This window comes from Paramormyrops kingsleyae, chromosome 2 (genome assembly GCF_048594095.1).
Source record: "Paramormyrops kingsleyae isolate MSU_618 chromosome 2, PKINGS_0.4, whole genome shotgun sequence".
NCBI lineage: Eukaryota > Metazoa > Chordata > Actinopteri > Osteoglossiformes > Mormyridae > Paramormyrops > Paramormyrops kingsleyae.
In genome coordinates this window covers 34405192-34422071 of record NC_132798.1, presented here as the reverse complement: position 1 = coordinate 34422071, position 16880 = coordinate 34405192, and the positions used below count along the sequence as shown (strand labels likewise).

Sequence of the window (16880 nt, the reverse complement as noted above, 5' to 3'; positions counted from 1 at the left end):
CACACACACAAAAACAACAAAACACAGCCACTGAGATAAAATATTGCAGACGATTGAAAACTAAAAAAAAAAAAAATCAGAACACACATCTAGGTAACTTAATTGAAATTAGCAACATCGTCAGTGACATCACCGTCTTGTTGCTTTGGAACTGTCTGGGTGATACTTGTGATCAGGCCTTCTTCATTTATTAGTATAGAAAACTGCCCTACACTGATAAAGTGTTCTTCCATATCTTCAACATCATTTAAAAGATGGGAGATACCTTGCTTCGTCAAATAACCACGCAATGCGGCATTAGTAATGGTTACCGTGTGGTCTTTGCCGTCTTGCGTAAGAGATATAGTTCCACTGTATGTGGCGTTGTAGTTTGTGCACTTTTGCAGTAGTTTGCAGCCGCTGCACCGCTGAACCGACGATTTAGGTTTAAACTCAGTTTGCGGTGTTTGGCATTTTGAACAGCGCAGTTTGCACAATATCTGAATGCCTGTTACAGTTCCTGATCGCTCGGAAAGTGTCTCCGCCTCATCGACAGTAGTGGATTCAGGGACTTCCAGGCCGCTAATTTGTTCTATGGACGTGGACGGAGTCCCCGACAGTGTTATTCGTCCGTCTCGTTCCCTGGTTGACAAGTTTGTAAATTTGTATGATTTTAGAGGTTCCACCTTTGTTATTTGAGTGTCCCACAAGGCGAGCTTCAGCTGTCCCGTTGGATCCCCTATTTGGAATTGTGTAACTTCCAACTCAGTGCCGTTGAAATTGATGGTTTTAGTGAAGCTGCCAGGCGCCAAAACCTTTGCTTCCAGGATAGCCACCTGTTATAGACACATATAGTAAATATACGACTGGTTAGAAGATACTATAACAATAGCTTACTTCACAAGACATGGGTATTATATCGCAATTTAATTGAAAATTACCGCACGGTCATTTACATGTATTTTACGCCGCGATAAAAAGAGGACTAAATAAAGTGCGGTAAAAGTAGTTCATGCACCACAGAAATAGGGTAATCCTCGTTAATTTAAGTGTAGAGGCACGTTAGAATCGTATTTCTCAAAACGGATTTACGCGCTTTTAATGATTGGCAATGTAACGAAAACAACGCACGACTCCATTTCATCGTACTACTCAAACGATTATTCCATCTACTCACAGTTTGTCTAGGTCCTAGCATTTTAACCTGTGCAATGTTTTGCTTGATGCTGCTGGGGGGGACCCTCGGCAGAAAGGGCAGCCTGACGACCTCTAAGGTGGTGGATTTGTTGCAAAGAATATCAAAGCCCGTCGGATCTGAGAAGCCTAGAAAACATGAACGACAAATAAACACCACCTTTATTTAGGCTACATGGTCACTTAATTTGAAGCACATCTTCCTGTTCTGTTTTCTGTTATTTTTACAAAATTAATACTTACTTATGCTTCTCTTCACGTTGACGAGCCTCACTGCAGTGTTGTTTTTTGAGGCCTGAGCAAAACATGTCTGCTTTTCTGCAGAAAAGCAGACAACTTTGTGAAAGTTATCTCTGCTAGTCTGCAGCAGTGCAGTGAAATATTTTGAATTTCGTTTCGATACCATGTTTGGTGAGACGGAGTGTAAGAAGCCCTCCAATGTCTCGAAGTCGTCCTTTGCCATTTTCGCAGGGCTAGCCATAGCTGCAGAATGGTTCAACTAAAGGTTTCTGTGCACTGTGAGGTGTCAGACTGTTAGGCGGCAGAAGGCACAAAAATAGACACTGAAAATTCGCGAGAGTAGAAAATGCCGCCAAACCCGAGAAAAGTCGAGCGAAAATCCCCTAGAGGAGAAAAAGCTAAGTGCAAGAAAATTGCGCAGCTGCCAGAGTGAGAAGCATTGCAGAACTAGCGAAACACCACATATGAATTTTTATAGACGTTAAAGAGAAACTAGTACTGTAAACGTGTGCGTCGTTTCAGGTCTCCACATGTCTTTCTACTACTGTGCTTTCACAAACCCAATGTGTAGTTTTGGCCTAACCTATGAAGCACTTTGTAGTGCCTGCCTGAGCCGTCGAACATATACATCATAGACGTGCACTTATTATTATTTTTGTATTGAATGTTTACTGTAGCAATAAGGCACCATTTACATCAGGCAATCTTGTACATAGAAAACATGACTTATTGAACGAGTAATTGTCTTACTTCACCCAAGCGTACGCCATACGTAACAAATCGTTTGAGACATAAAAAGTAAATTTAAAATACAAAATTAGGACACAATGCTGAGGGCATTAACAAAAAAAAACAAGAAGAAAATTTTTATAGCAGAAATATAAAAATGATAAATTATCTGTTATAATAAACGTATTAATGTGTGAAATCCAGATGGAAATAAAAGTGCATTGTAAGGTACACACACCGAGTGTCATGGAAAATAATATAATAATCAATATTGTTATCGACCGGTGTGAGGAACTGAAGTTGCAATAATAATAATAATAATAATAATAATAATAATAATTGACACTTTATTAATCCCCGTGGGGAAATTCTTTTTACGCTTCCCTCAACTTGGTCATGTACAGCAAGGTGTCCGCGAAGGGCAGCAACCTGTAGCGGCGACCAGGAAGCTGGGGGTTCTGTTGAGTGGCACAATATTCTACAGTACTAATGTGCGTGCTGTAGCAACAAATTTCAACAAAAACGCACTTATAATAATATATGAACACCGTGTAACTGAAGAATCCACAGACGTGCTAAGGCTAGATTTGAACCCGCGATGTATTGACTACAGGAAGACGGCTTAGCCCACTGAGCCACACAAGCCTCTACAATGTTGAGCGGCAAAATATTTTACAGTACTTATGTGAGTGATGTAGCATGTATTTGTAATAATTTCAACTAAAACGCACTTGTAATAATCTATCAACACCGATAAATGAAAGGAAATTAAAATATGCAGTCAGGTAAACGGAAAGGTGACAATTATTTGAAGGTTTTTGAGAAAGAACAATTCAGCTGAAGGTGCTAAGGTGGCTGTTATAGGAACTTGTTTTTATGGTTTTGATTGGTTGACAAACGTGACCACTCCCACGTCTGAAGCAAGGTTTGTCCTATACATTTTACTTCTGGATTTGCGAGAGGTAAGACGCGACATATATCTTGTGGTGTATTTTTATTTGTATGTTCAAGCTTTGCTGTTTTCCAATTGTAAATGGTTTATTTTGTGGTATGGTTTTTAAAAATGTTTTTAGTTCGGTCTTAGGCAATAGTGTTTCAGCAGCGTAAGCGTCTGTTTTTGTGGTGTTAAATGTGGCACGACTAGCTGTTTTAATGGTGGCCATTTTTTGTTTTATGTGTTTGCTAAGCATGTTGACACATATGGCATAGCATCTTAGCGTGGTTATCAGTTAAATGGGAACTGCACTGAATTATAGTCTTATTTAGTCATTTCTCGTACAGCGCACTGTCACAACATTAAGTTCTGCGAAAGCATTATACTCGCTTACATAGGCCTATGTGTTAACGTGACATGGTCAGTAGTGCAGCGGGTAAGCAATCGGCAGCAGTAAATAACGTGTAAGTGGATGAGACAAATTGTCGTACACAAGCTCAGAGTATGTTTTAAACGCTGTGTGTCTGTGGCCTGTTTTACTTTTATATTTTAGCTTTTTTACTTACGGCAAACGTATCTCTGGTTAAAGGTTACTTTCATGTAGTAACATTTGGCATATTGTATGCATTTGTGGAATGAGACGTTATTAGGGTAAAGGGAAAAGTACTGTATTTTGCAAAAGGTAGCTCATGCTTGAAGTGCTTCTGTCATTGAAATTTGATAAATATTTTGTATTTGAAAAGAAATTTAAAGCATAATGGCGCGCAAAGGATTACTGTGTTACAACTGCGTTAGTGTCGCAGTTGTAATTCAGTAGTTTTATCTTTTAAAGAGTTCGGTTATGGTCTTTGTTAGAAAAGTATCTTTACTTGTATGTTAATAGTTTGCTACTACATGAAGAGTTAAGTTTGTATAATTTAGCTTAAATAAATAACGACGTAAAGTGGTAAGGTAATTAAGCATTACTTTAGAATAGTCGTGAGGGGGCGTTTTAGTGGCAGCCATTTCATGTATTGGTTTCGCTGAGGTAGGTAAACAGAGAGACAGGGACGTGTTTTTACGGTTTTGATTGGCTTACGTAAGTGGCCAGTACCATCTGAAGCAAGGCTTGTCCTGTACATTTTACTTCTGGCTTTGGAAAAGGTAAGACGATACATATATGTAATGGTGTATTTGTATGTGGCCGCTTTGCTGATTTCCAATTGTAGGTGGTTTATTTAGTGATCGCTAGTTTTTTAAAACATATTTTTGTTCGGTGTCAGGCAATAGTGTTTGAGCAGCGTAAGCGGTTGTTTAGTTAGTGTGAAATGCGCAACAGACAGCTGTTTCTGTGGCGGCCATTTTAGGTATCTTGTACATTTGCGCTTTACATTATCCCTGTTATTATATGCTTATGTTTTAAACTGATATATTTTGTACTGCAGCAGATAAGGATTTGGCAACAGTAAAACACGTGTAAGTGGTGAAAATTAATTTTGGTTCGGAAGCGCAAAGTATGTTTTAAACGCGCAGTGTGGCATGTCTTACTTTTTGTGTAGTGACATTTATAAGTACGGTAGACGTAATTACATATGTGTAATGCTATGGTTTTATTTGCTTTTTGAGGCGTTGCTGTTTTGTAACTGTGGGTGGTTTATGTTGTGTTAAGCTTTTTAAAAAAAAACATTTTTAGTTTGATAGTAGGCAATAGTGTTTGACTAGCGTAATCATTTGTGCCGTCGATGTTACATGCGCCACAGAAACAGTTAATGCGCCACAGAAAGCTGTTTCTGTGGCGGCATTTTTAGGTATCTTGTACATTTGCGCTTTACATTATCCTCGTTCTTATACGCTTATGTTTTAAACTGGTATGTTTTGTAATGCAGCAGATAAGGATTTGGCAGCAGTACAACACGTGTAAGTGGTCAAAATTAATCTTGGTTTAGAAGTGCAAAGTATGTTTTAAACGCTGTGTGTCTGTGGCATGTCGTACTTTTGTGTTTTAGCATTTATAATTAATTACGGTAGACGTAATTGCATATGTGTAATGCTTTGTTTTTATTCGGTTGTTGACGCTTTGCTGTTTTCCAATTGTAGGTGGTTTGTTTTGTGTTAAGGTTTTTTTAAAACATTTTTAGTTTGATGTTAGGCAATAGTGTTTCAGCAGCGTAATCGTTTGTTCCATCGGTGTTAACTGCGTCACAGAAAGCTCTTTCTGTGGCAGCCATTTTAGGTGTCTTGTTTTTGATTAGCATGTACATTTGCGCGTTACATTATCCCCGTTCTTACACGCTTATGTTTTGAAGTAATATATTTTGTAATGCAGCAGATAAGGATGTGGCAACAGTAAATCACGTGTAAGTGGTCAAAATTAATTTTGTTTCAGAGGCGCAAAGTATGTTTAAAACGCTGTGTGTCTGTGGCATATCGTACTTTTGTGTTTTAACATTTATAATTATGGTAGACGTGATTACATATATGTAATGCTATGTTTTTATTCGCTTGACGCTTTGCTGTTTTCTCACTGTGGGTGGTTTATTTTGTGTCAAGGTTTTTTAAAGCATATATAATTTATTTAATAAATTATATATATTAAATGCGCCGCAAAGCTGTTTCCGTGTCGGCCATTTTAGATGTCTTGTTTTTGCTGAGCATGCGCACATGTACGGAATACAAATGTATTTTGTATTTTTTTTCTCTTTCTCTTTTTGCAGTCTTTAGATCGGTCAGGGTTCATTTCACTGCATGTTGTACTTGTTATATCTATGTATGTGACAAAGAATCTTAATATTGAAATCTTGAATGGGACCACTATCCGGTAATCAATTTACAATAAAATATACTTTTATTTAGTTCACAACATTAAATTGTCTGAATGCGCTTCACTCTATCCCCATCTATGTACCCATATATTTTAAAGTAACATATTTTGCAATTCATCCGATAAGGATTCGGCAGCAGTACATTACGGTTTTACCGTAAGTTGAATGATAAACTTCCCAAGTGTTTACGTCGTAGTTGTAGACTTGTAAAGTAAGGCAATGACTGCTTAGTTACTACTGCAGCAGTTCACGGTAAATACCGACAGAATTAACCGGCAAGGAGCCATGCCTGCGTGTTTAGGAACTGTAACAGTACGAAAACAGATACAGACCGGTGTGAAACAAATGTATGTGAGGCTGCATTACATCGCAGCGATGTTTGTAGGGTGCAGTTTTGTCATTCCTCTCAGTCGATGTGAATTTACTGTGTATATTTCACAGTAAAAATGTAATATGTATTTTACTAGTAATGTAAGCCGTTATGAAAGAAACTTAATGTTAAAGGACTGCTTGGAATGCTACAGTAAAAAAATGTTTGGTATCCATGTTTCGTATACTAATGAAATGTATGACTTAACTGACGTGTATACATCTTGTCTTTATAGACTTTCAAGAGGTCTGATGACAGAGGGATCAAAGGTGAATATTTTGAAGCTGCTGTCTACCACCAGTTGTTTGAGAATGACCGTGGAGAAGGTTTCAAGTGTACATGGTGTTTTCAATAAAGACTGACTATTGAGAAATGTTGATGCTATGAAAGTCGTCTGTCACTTTTCTCTACAGATTTCTGCTGGAGAAAGACATTTCCAAGGAGAAAGTGATAAACGGTATGCTTTGTGCACTTGGAGAAGTTAGCATTGCCACTACATCAGTTTGCTATAGAAATAGAAGCTTAATATGTTAGTTGTTAAAATCTTATCTATCTAATTCAAGGTAACCCAGGGTTTTGGGTTACAATTTACTACCTGGAAGACTATTCCATATTTCAGCAGTATGCTGTAAATGCATTTGCTATAGGAAGAGAAGCATAGTATTTTATAGGTAATTGTTATTGCTTAATATGTTATAGTTGTTAATCTTATCTAGGTCTGATTTAAAGGAACCTACGGTTTTAGTTTGTGCTACACTAGTACGAAGACTTTTCTGTACTGTAGGTACATGCTGTGTAAAAAAAAAGTGCTTCCTTAAATTTAATTTAAAACATTAAAATTAACAGAGTTGTTTATGCAACAGCACATTGAATATGTAGTGGCAGAGGTGCTTTTTCCCCAATATGGTAAATGGCCATGATATTGATTTTAAGGTATATTTGTGTCTGTGAGATTAGTAATTTGTAGCATTTGTAATAAATTGCATTGTAGTGACAGGAAAAATTGAAATACATGTGAGAAACCCATCAGTTAGTGTTGAGGTGAAGCTTGTGTAATATTGTTTTGCAGTGTGACTTCACAGGTAAGTGTGTTATTTTAACAATGAAAGTCATGTGAGAGATTGTTTGTAGCATAAGGATTGTAATGCTTCATAAAATGTTTAGTGTGTAAATTGTGGTTTACTGTCCAGACACTTCAATATTGATTTAGCTGCATCACTGTTTCTAAGTAGCTGAGATGTGTCAGTGTACATAGTTCTCACAGAAAAACAGCATTGTAATTGCTTTAAGTAATGCATATCAATTATACTTAGTTTTGTGATAACTGATAATTACTGAGTCACCACACACTGCACAACCATAAAATGTCTTCTACATGTAACCCATATGGAACACTGTTGGGAACTGGCAGAAGAGAAGACGCTATGAAGTTCCATCCAAGGAGGAACAACTTGACAGATGCATCGTTAAAGCAGTTCATAAAATGTTTAGTGTGTAAATTGTGGTTCACTGTCCATACACTTCAATATTAATTTAGCTGCATCACTGATTCTAAGTAGCTGAGTTGTGTTAGTGTATGTCGTTCTCACAGAAGAACAGCATTGTAATTGTTTTAATACATATCAATCAAAATTAGTTTTGTGATAACTGATAATTACTGAGTCACCACACACACTGCACAACCATAAAATGTCTTCTACATGTAACCCGTATGGAACACTGTTTGAAACTGGCAGAAGAGAAGACGCTATGAAGTTCTATCCAAGGAGGAACAACTTGACAGATGCATCATTCGAGCAGTTGTTTGAGGTGGTACTTTGCTGAGGGTAACTCAGTGGTACCTTGCTTGTTGGGGATTTGAACCTGTGATTTTAAATTACAAGTGTACATCCCTAGCTATTAGGACGTATAATTGAGATGTCAGTGCAAAGTAAGGTGGTAAGCAGGTGTGCCTTGTGTTGTGTCCCCCCCCATGTTCATTTGCAGATGCCTCGCACCAAGGCGTCCAAGCGTTCAGCAGCAGCGAAGAAGAGGCTGATGGACCGGCGGCGAGCTGCTGATAGTTTTGATGTGGCTATGACTGATGACGGGGTTATGTCTTTTCCCCCCTACCGGAATACCAAAAAGATCACGACTGTGACTTTCCCGACGAGCCACGACCAACAACCTGAGCAGGCCGCACAGCTGCGGCCTGACTCTGTCATGGCTATGACTGACGGGGTTATTTCTTTTCCCCCCTACTGGAATACCAAAAAGATCCTGACTGTGACTTGTCCGACGAGCCATGACCACCAGGTTCCCACCCTGGGTGCCATTTGTAGGACTGATGACAATTTGTTTATACCTTCTCTTTATAAAGACAAGGCTTTGACTGATGACGAGGTTTTGCAGCCGCCTCAAAAAAGAAAGGCTGCAGCTATATTACCATCTATACGACCATCTATATTACCATCCATGCAACCATCTAATTCCTTGCCAACTCCTTTTCCAACTCATTTTCCAACTCATTTTCCAACAAGTCTGGCAACAAGTCTGGCAACAAGTCTGGCAAAACCCTTGGCAAAACCCTTGGCAAAACCCTTGGCAAAACCCTTGCTAATGTCTGAACAAAAAAGTACCCTGGCTCAACAGCAGCATATGAACTGTGTAACTATCTGTGCATCTCCTCATTTTCCTCAGGCACGTATTGTGAGAGGCTCCTTCCATCAAGGACACCCACGATTTGGCGTTAACAGTAACAAGCAATGTGTTGCTAATAGTTTGATTGCCATACTAATGTGTAAGATAAAGAACGTTTTCAGCTGGTCAGTCACAGACATTGATCAAGTACTGCTGAACGGAGATGACCTCTACACTACCATCAGAGATGCTGGGGGAATTCAAGATGCTTCTAGGTATCTGTTTGTGAGAGATCTACCAACTGAGTACACATTAAATGGTGATAAATTTGAAATAAACTACCATGATGACATGTTTGTTGGCTTGTTTGGTGTGAGTGAATATGGAGATATGTGCAACATTCTCATGTCAGCTGATCAAGCGGTAAGAAGAGTATTCTCACTGTATGATGCGTGTCTTTTTACTCTTAAAGTAAATACATGTGCCATCATTAAGCAAGAGTCATGGTATGTGGTGATCGACTCCCATTCCCGACGAGGAGATGGAGCAAGTGACGCATCAGGCAGAAGTATATTGGTGTACCACTCTAACATAGATTCTTTGCTAGACCATGTGAATACCCTAGGACTGTCTTTAGATGCAACAGGGGAACAGTTTGAGATTACAGCTGTGAGTGTGACCAGTCGAAGCATTCTGCAGCAGCATCCAGATGGTAACTACTCAGTCACCAGTCTCAACCAGCCTACCAGCATGTCAGACCATCCAGATGGTAACTCCTCAGTCACCAGTCTCAACCAGTCTACCAGCATGTCAGAGACCCAATATGGTGTGGTAAGGCCAAATGTGACAGATGATACAGAACATGAGCTTGATGTCCATGTGAGCAATGAAGGTGATATAGTTTTTATCAGTGAGCTGTGCGGTGAGCAGTTTTTCTTCAGTCCTTTGACAACACAGCAGCAAAGAAGCCTTTCCTGTAAGCTTGGTGTGGTGTACATTGATCATGGTCATATAAACATTGCTGCAGAGTTTCCAATGGGTGATCCTTGCAAAACGGTGCCTATTACTGGTGATGGTAACTGCTTTTTCAGATGTCTGGCTTTTGCTATTACTGGAAATGAGAAGGAACACAGGAAAATTAGACGTGCTATTGTTGCTCACATACTAAGAAATGAATCTAAGTATATTGCTTGTCTTAGAGATGGTTACTCTTCTGCCAGTGAGTATGTGGATGCATCCCGAATGAAATATGTTGGTACTTGGGCTTCTGAGGTAGAGATTCAAGCTGCCGCTGATCTGCTTGGTGTGCATATTTTCACATACTCCGATAACAAATGGTTAAAGTACTCCACATGTATTGGTTCTGATCCGAGAGGTATGTACCTGAAACATTGTTATGAGTCACATTATGAGGTTGTGACTTGTGTGAAAGGGCGTGATACTGAATGTTGTGCCACACGATGCTCTGAAATTAACACACCATCTGAAATGGCATCAAGTCGTCGGAAACTGGAAATAGAAAAAAGACGGTATGATGTAAGTGACGTGTACAGGGAGCAACAACTTGCCAGAAAGATGAAGCGCTATCATGATGATGATGACTACCGAGACCGTGTTAAACAATCAGGTATCAGTAAGTATGCTACAGATATGGAGTACCGCGAATGTGTACAACAGTCAAGTGTAAGTAAGTACGTCACAGACACTGAACATAGACAACATGTGAAGCAGTTAAGTGTCAAGAAATATGCTATGGACATTGAACATAGGCAACATGTGAAGCAGTCAAGTGTGCAGAAGTATGCCACAGACATAGAACACAGGCAATGTGTGAAGCAGTCAAGTGTGAAGAAATATGCCACGGACATTCAACATAGGCAATGTGTGAAGCAGTCAAGTGTTGAGAAGTACGCCACTGACATTGAACACAGGCAATGTGTGAAGCAGTCAAGTGTGCAGAAGTATGCCACTGACATTGAACACAGGCAACGTGTGAAGCAGTCAAGTGTGCAGAAGTATGCCACTAACATTGAACACAGGCAACGTGTGAAAGACTTTTTGGGTAGTAAGTATGCCACAAATGAGAGTTACAGAGAAGCTGTGAAGAAACAGAAATTTGAAGCCTACCATTCTAATCCAGTGTACCAATCAGCTCAGAAGCAAAGTTGCAGTAATAGATACAAAACAGACAGCTGTTATGCCACTGCAGTAAAAAGCAGAAATATTGAAAAACGGACTAAAGAGAAGGATAACAGAAAAGACATTAACTATGTGATTGAACAGTTTAGACAGAAAATAAGTAAAGGCCCAGAATACATTTGTTCAGTGTGTCATCGAATGCTATTTAAACACCAAGTTGTGATGTGCAAGAAAGATCAGTACTTCAGAAAATCACAGGCAGTTGCGTTGGTGGCTTCACAGTGTATAACTGAGACATACTTGCATAAATGTATAGATATGTGTTCTGATGATTGTAGCAGTGTTATTGGCTCTAGAGGTTCCTTGTGGATCTGCCACACGTGTCACAGAAAGATTCTTGATGGGAAACTTCCAGCAGAGAGTGTTGCAAACAATCTAGCTTTAGACCCTGTCCCTGTAGAGTTACAGCATCTAAATTCACTGGAACAGCATCTGATTTCTATGCATATTCCTTTTATGAGAATTGTGTCTTTGCCAAAAGGTGGACAAAATGGTGTTCATGGTCCTGTGACTTGTGTCCCATCTAGTGTTCCAAATGTAGCTGAAGTTTTACCGAGAGTTGACAATGATGACCTTATGATTCGTGTAAAGTTGAAGAGGAAGTTAACTTACAAAGGGCATTACAAATATGAATTTGTGCATCCAGAAAAAATAAAGAAGGCTTTGGTGTATCTTACAGAGAATAACAAATTTTACAGCAATGTGGAGTTCAACAATGACTGGATTAATCCCCTGCAGAAAACTAAAGAAGTACCTGGTTATGTAAGTGACACACATGCAGATGAAGAGCATAATGAAAATAACATAGATGATGAGGAAATGGATGAAACTTTGCATGATAGACAACAACATGGCATGTATATGGATACGTGTCTTCAACCTGTAGACATAGCACAAGAGATCTTGGATCAGCACTTTGATGGAATCATGTCGATGGCACCTGCAGAAGGAAACAATCCAGTGAGGCTTCTAACTGATGAGTCAAATGAAGCTAAATGTTTTCCAGTCCTTTTCCCAAAAGGAACAGGTACTTTTCATGACAGAAAGAAGGAAAAACTGACACTGTGTAGGTATTTAAATACAAGAATTCTTAATGCAGATGGACGTTTTGGAAAAAACTTAGACTATATATTTTATGGGCAGTATTTGTCTGAGCTTCAGCAGGTTGTGTCAAATGTGTCAATTGCTGTGAGAAAAGGCTATGATGCACGGGATAAGTGTCCTGTCACATCAGAAACTTTGACAAATAAGGAGGCTCTACAAAAGATGTTCAATTTTGATGAAGGTTATAAATTTCTAAGACCAATCAGAGGCACCCCTGTTTTTTGGCAAAGTGTTCAGAAAGATTTGTTTGCAATGGTAAGACAGCTTGGTATTCCCACATGGTTTTGCTCCTTTTCTTCTGCTGATTTACGCTGGACAGAACTGATGACAGCAATCTTCAAACAAGATGGCATAGATGCATCAAGTGCTGAGCTCGACTGGTCAGAAAGGTGTGCACTGTTGAAAAACAATCCTGTGACAGCTGCCAGAATGTTTGACTATCGATTCCACTGCTTCCTGAAAGATGTCATCATGTCAGAAGCACAACCCATTGGCAAAATAGTTGATTATTTCTACAGAATAGAATTTCAGCAACGGGGATCACCTCACACTCACTGTTTGTTTTGGGTGGAAGACGCACCTAAGGTTGGCAAAGATGATGAAGATGAAGTATCAGCTTTCATTGATCACTATGTGACATGTGAAATGCCAGAGGGTAACGATGAAATGCATGAAATTGTATGTAGTGTACAGCAACATAGTAAGAGGCACTCAAAAACATGCAAGAAAAAAGGGAAAACTTGTAGATTCAATTTCCCACGTCCTCCAAGCAACAGAACATTTCTGTCATCATGCAAAGTTGGAGATGGTGAGACAGACGGACAGCCCCTGAAAAAAGAAGTAGCAGACGCTATCATGAAAAAAGTGAAGGATGCTGTACTAAACCCTGAGGCCAACTATGACTCTGTTGATTCCTTATTTAGTACAATTGGTATCAGTCAGGAAATATTTGAAGCTGCGTACTCAAGAATCACAAAAAAAACTACCATTGTTCTTAAGAGGAGACCATGTGAAGTGTGGGTGAACCAATATAACAGACACCTTTTACGCTGTTGGAATGCAAACATGGACATTCAGTTTGTGGTTGATGCATATTCATGTATTGTGTACATCATTTCCTACATTTCCAAAGCTGAGAGAGAGATGGGACTGCTACTGGCAAATGCTCAGAAAGAGGCCACCCAGCAAGGTAACCTTGATGCAAAAGAAGCTCTTCGGCAACTTGGCAGTGTTTTCCTGCACAATCGTGAAGTTTCAGCTCAAGAAAGTGTTTATCGTCTGACTAACATGAGGTTGAAAGAGGGATCACGGAAGGTGCAGTTTATCCCAACTGGAGAAAATGTGGTGAAAATGAGCCTTCCATTGAACGTCATACGGAAGAAAGCTGAGTGTGAGAATGAGGATGAACAAGGAATTTGGATGAACAGTATCACTGATAGATATAAAGCCAGACCAGAAACAGAAGTGTTTGCAGGAATGTGCCTGGCGAGATTTGCATCTGAGTACAGAATACTATGTAAGTCTCAGAGCTCATGCCCTGGAAGTGTGCAGTTGGACAGAAAATTAGGATTTGTGAAGAAAAGGACACGCACAGATGCAGCTGTTGTTCGGTATGCTCGCTTTTCACCCACAAAGGACCCAGAAAAATATTACCACAGCATTTTGCAACTTTTTCTGCCACATTATTTCGATGCACAGTTAAAACCTTCTACTTTTGGCAGTTACCAGGAATTCTATGAGACTGGTTGTGTCAAGTTTCTTGATGAATTGCATTCAGTGAAACTGGTTGTGCAGTCAAACATGTCAAGTTTTGAAAAAGAATCAAGTGCAATAGACAAAGCTCAGGAAGACCTACAGCTGCATGGTGCAATGGAAGATGCTTGGGCAGAGATTTGTCCAGAGACTGAACGTGAACGGTTAGAGTGTCTTGCCAGCAAATCCAACATTACACCAGAAATGAGAGAACAATGTGATGAGATACCAGATTTGTTACCAAGACTGAGTCACTATATGTTGCATGACAATCCTTGTGGTATGTCCAAGCAGGAAGCGTTGGCTTTGCTTCGCTCACTGAATAACAAGCAATCTGGCATCTTTTACAAAATACGAAACTGGTGTTTACAGAAGGCACGTGGTGAAAACCCAGAACCATTTCATGTATTCATATCTGGACCTGGAGGTGTGGGCAAGTCAGTCTTGATCAAAGCAATACATTATGAGGCAGCTCGTATCTTGCGTCAGTTGTCACATAATCCAGATGAGACACATGTGTTACTGACTGCTCCAACTGGAGTTAGTGCTTACAACATAAAAGCTGCAACGATACACACTTGTTTCCATATTGCAACAGATGTAAAGTTGCCATATGAACCACTTGGAGATGAAAAACTAAATTCATTGAGAGCTGAACTGGGAAACCTGCAGATATTGATTATCGATGAAATTTCAATGGTTGATCACAAGCTGCTTGCGTATATTCATGGCAGATTAAGACAAATCAAACAAATTGGAGATTATTCTGCTTTTGGAAATGTTTCAATCATTGCTGTTGGAGATTTCTACCAACTTTGTCCTGTGAAAGGGAAAGCTTTGTATACTGAGGGTAAAGGTGTGAATCTATGGCAGAATCATTTTGCTATGGTGGAGCTCACTGAAATTATGAGACAGAAAGATATGGAGTTTGCACAGTTGCTGAATCGACTAAGAAAACGCAAAAGGGGTGATGCAATGCTGGCGGAAGACATCGCTATGCTGAAACAATGTGTGACAGGCGAAGGACAAGACAGTACTGCTCTTCATATTTATGCAACCAATGATGAAGTTGATCAGCATAACTACCATATGCTGCAGAAGATCTGCTCAGACCATGTCATCATTCATGCTCAGGATTTTGAAAGGGTTGCTGCAACTGGCAGACTGGAAAGGAAACATGGACATCATGCCAATGTTCAGAAGACATGTCTCCTAGAATCACTACATGTAGGTGTCAATGCACGAGTAATGCTGCTGAAAAACATTGATGTTTCAGACGGCCTGGTAAATGGTGCATTTGGTACAGTCAGTGACATCTGCTTTGATACTGATGAGGATTTTCCATCAGAGATATACATCACGTTTGATAACGAAGCAGCTGGAAAGTTGCTCAGAGGAAAGAAGCCATGCCTAAAAGCAGGGTTGGACAAAGCTACACGAATCAAACCAGAGGAGGAGAGAGTGACAAACAGTGGTGGAACACGACGGCAGTTTCCGTTGAAATTAGCTTGGGCTTGTACAGTACACAAAGTACAAGGTCTGACAGTGGATAAGGCTGTTGTATCACTAAAGAAGATATTTGCAGCTGGACAAGCGTATGTAGCATTAAGCCGTGTGACTTCTCTGGAAGGCCTCATAATAGAAGACTTTAAGGAGACTGCTATATATGCAAAACAAGACATTGAGACTGCAATGCAAAGCATGCCTGTGTTTATTGAGCCTGTCATGGAAGTGCCATCATCATGCAAAATTCTCCTACATAATGTTGAAGGACTTACATGTCACCTGGATGACCTAAAGCAAGACAGAAGGTATATGGAAGCTGATATCATCTGCTTGACAGAGACATGGTTAAATTTGGAGGAAGACACAGAAGATGTACAGCTGCCTGGATTTTCATACCATGGGAAGCCCAGACATCAGGCATATGATGGTAGTGATGCTATCTTTGCAGAACTGAAGAAGCAACAACATGGTGGTGTGGGTTTGTATTATAAAGAACATACCAACTGTACTGTGACTGATGTGCAGTGTGTCAACATTGAGTGTGTGCAGTTCAGTGTGGGCCTACTAAGAACAACAGTCTTCGTACTATACAGACCACCCTCGTATAATCTGACAATCTTTCAGAAGAACCTGATGCAGTTGATCACTCGGTTGGACAGTGTGGAAGGTGGGAAAATCATCATGGGCGACTTCAATGAAAATCTTTTGCATGTAAGTACAATTGCTAATTTTATGGAAGAACATGGGTATGCTCAACTTGTCAAAGAAGCAACCACTGGGAAAGGCACTTTGATTGATCATGTGTATGTGAAAGACATTGTGACTAACAGCATCTCTGTTTCAGTAATGCCGACGTATTTCAGCCATCATGAATGTGTAGTGCTACATTATCTATAAGAAACTGTATAAAAAAACAAAAAAAATTGTCATGCAGTAAATCATTTGGCAGTAAGTACAATTGCTAATTTTATGGAAGAACATGGGTATGCTCAACTTGTGAAAGAAGCAACCACTGGGAAAGGCACTTTGATTGATCATGTGTATGTGAAAGACATTTTGACTAACAGAATTTTTGTTTCAGCAATGCCGACGTATTTCAGCCATCATAAATGTGTAGTGCTACATTATCTATAAGAAACTGTATGAAAGATATTATCAGTAAGAAACATAAATTTTGTGCTGCAGGGAGGGAGGCTGGCACTGCGACTGGGGCTGTGGCTGTCCTAAGGGGGGGTTGGCAGGGAGGTTTGTCCTGGTGCCAAGCTTTAGGGGTTAGGCCTGGGGCTAGCCATCAGTAGCTACCACTGGGGTTGCCAGTAGGCTGTGGGGGGCTAGGACTGGGGCTGGCCTTCAGAAGGCTGCAACTGGGCCTCAGAGTTTAGCAGTGGAACTGGTGTTTCAGGGCTTGGCATTTAGCCTGAGGCTGATGTTGGGCTTTGGGGGTTGGGGTCAA

The 16880-nt window shown here is 39.9% G+C and overlaps 1 protein-coding gene across 1 annotated transcript; it reads left to right on the top strand.

Annotated features, from left to right (window-relative positions):
• Nucleotides 1-6015: 6015 nt before the first annotated feature.
• On the top strand, nucleotides 6016-16654 carry LOC140587733 (uncharacterized). Its single transcript, XM_072709261.1, has 5 exons — nucleotides 6016-6033; nucleotides 6483-6516; nucleotides 6661-6704; nucleotides 8234-16270; nucleotides 16613-16654. The coding sequence occupies exons 4-5, from the start codon at nucleotides 8234-8236 to the stop codon at nucleotides 16652-16654; spliced, it is 8079 nt and encodes a 2692-aa protein (XP_072565362.1). The 5' UTR covers nucleotides 6016-6033; nucleotides 6483-6516; nucleotides 6661-6704.
• The last annotated feature ends 226 nt before the right edge of the window (nucleotides 16655-16880 follow it).

Bases quoted from the DNA above. Each gene is read 5' to 3' on its own strand.
- LOC140587733 (XM_072709261.1), top strand. From the start codon at position 8,234: ATGCCTCGCACCAAGGCGTCCAAGCGTTCAGCAGCAGCGAAGAAGAGG. The intron at 16,271-16,612 runs GTAATGCCGACG...TTTGTGCTGCAG, and splicing joins CTAACAGCATCTCTGTTTCA to GGAGGGAGGCTGGCACTGCG.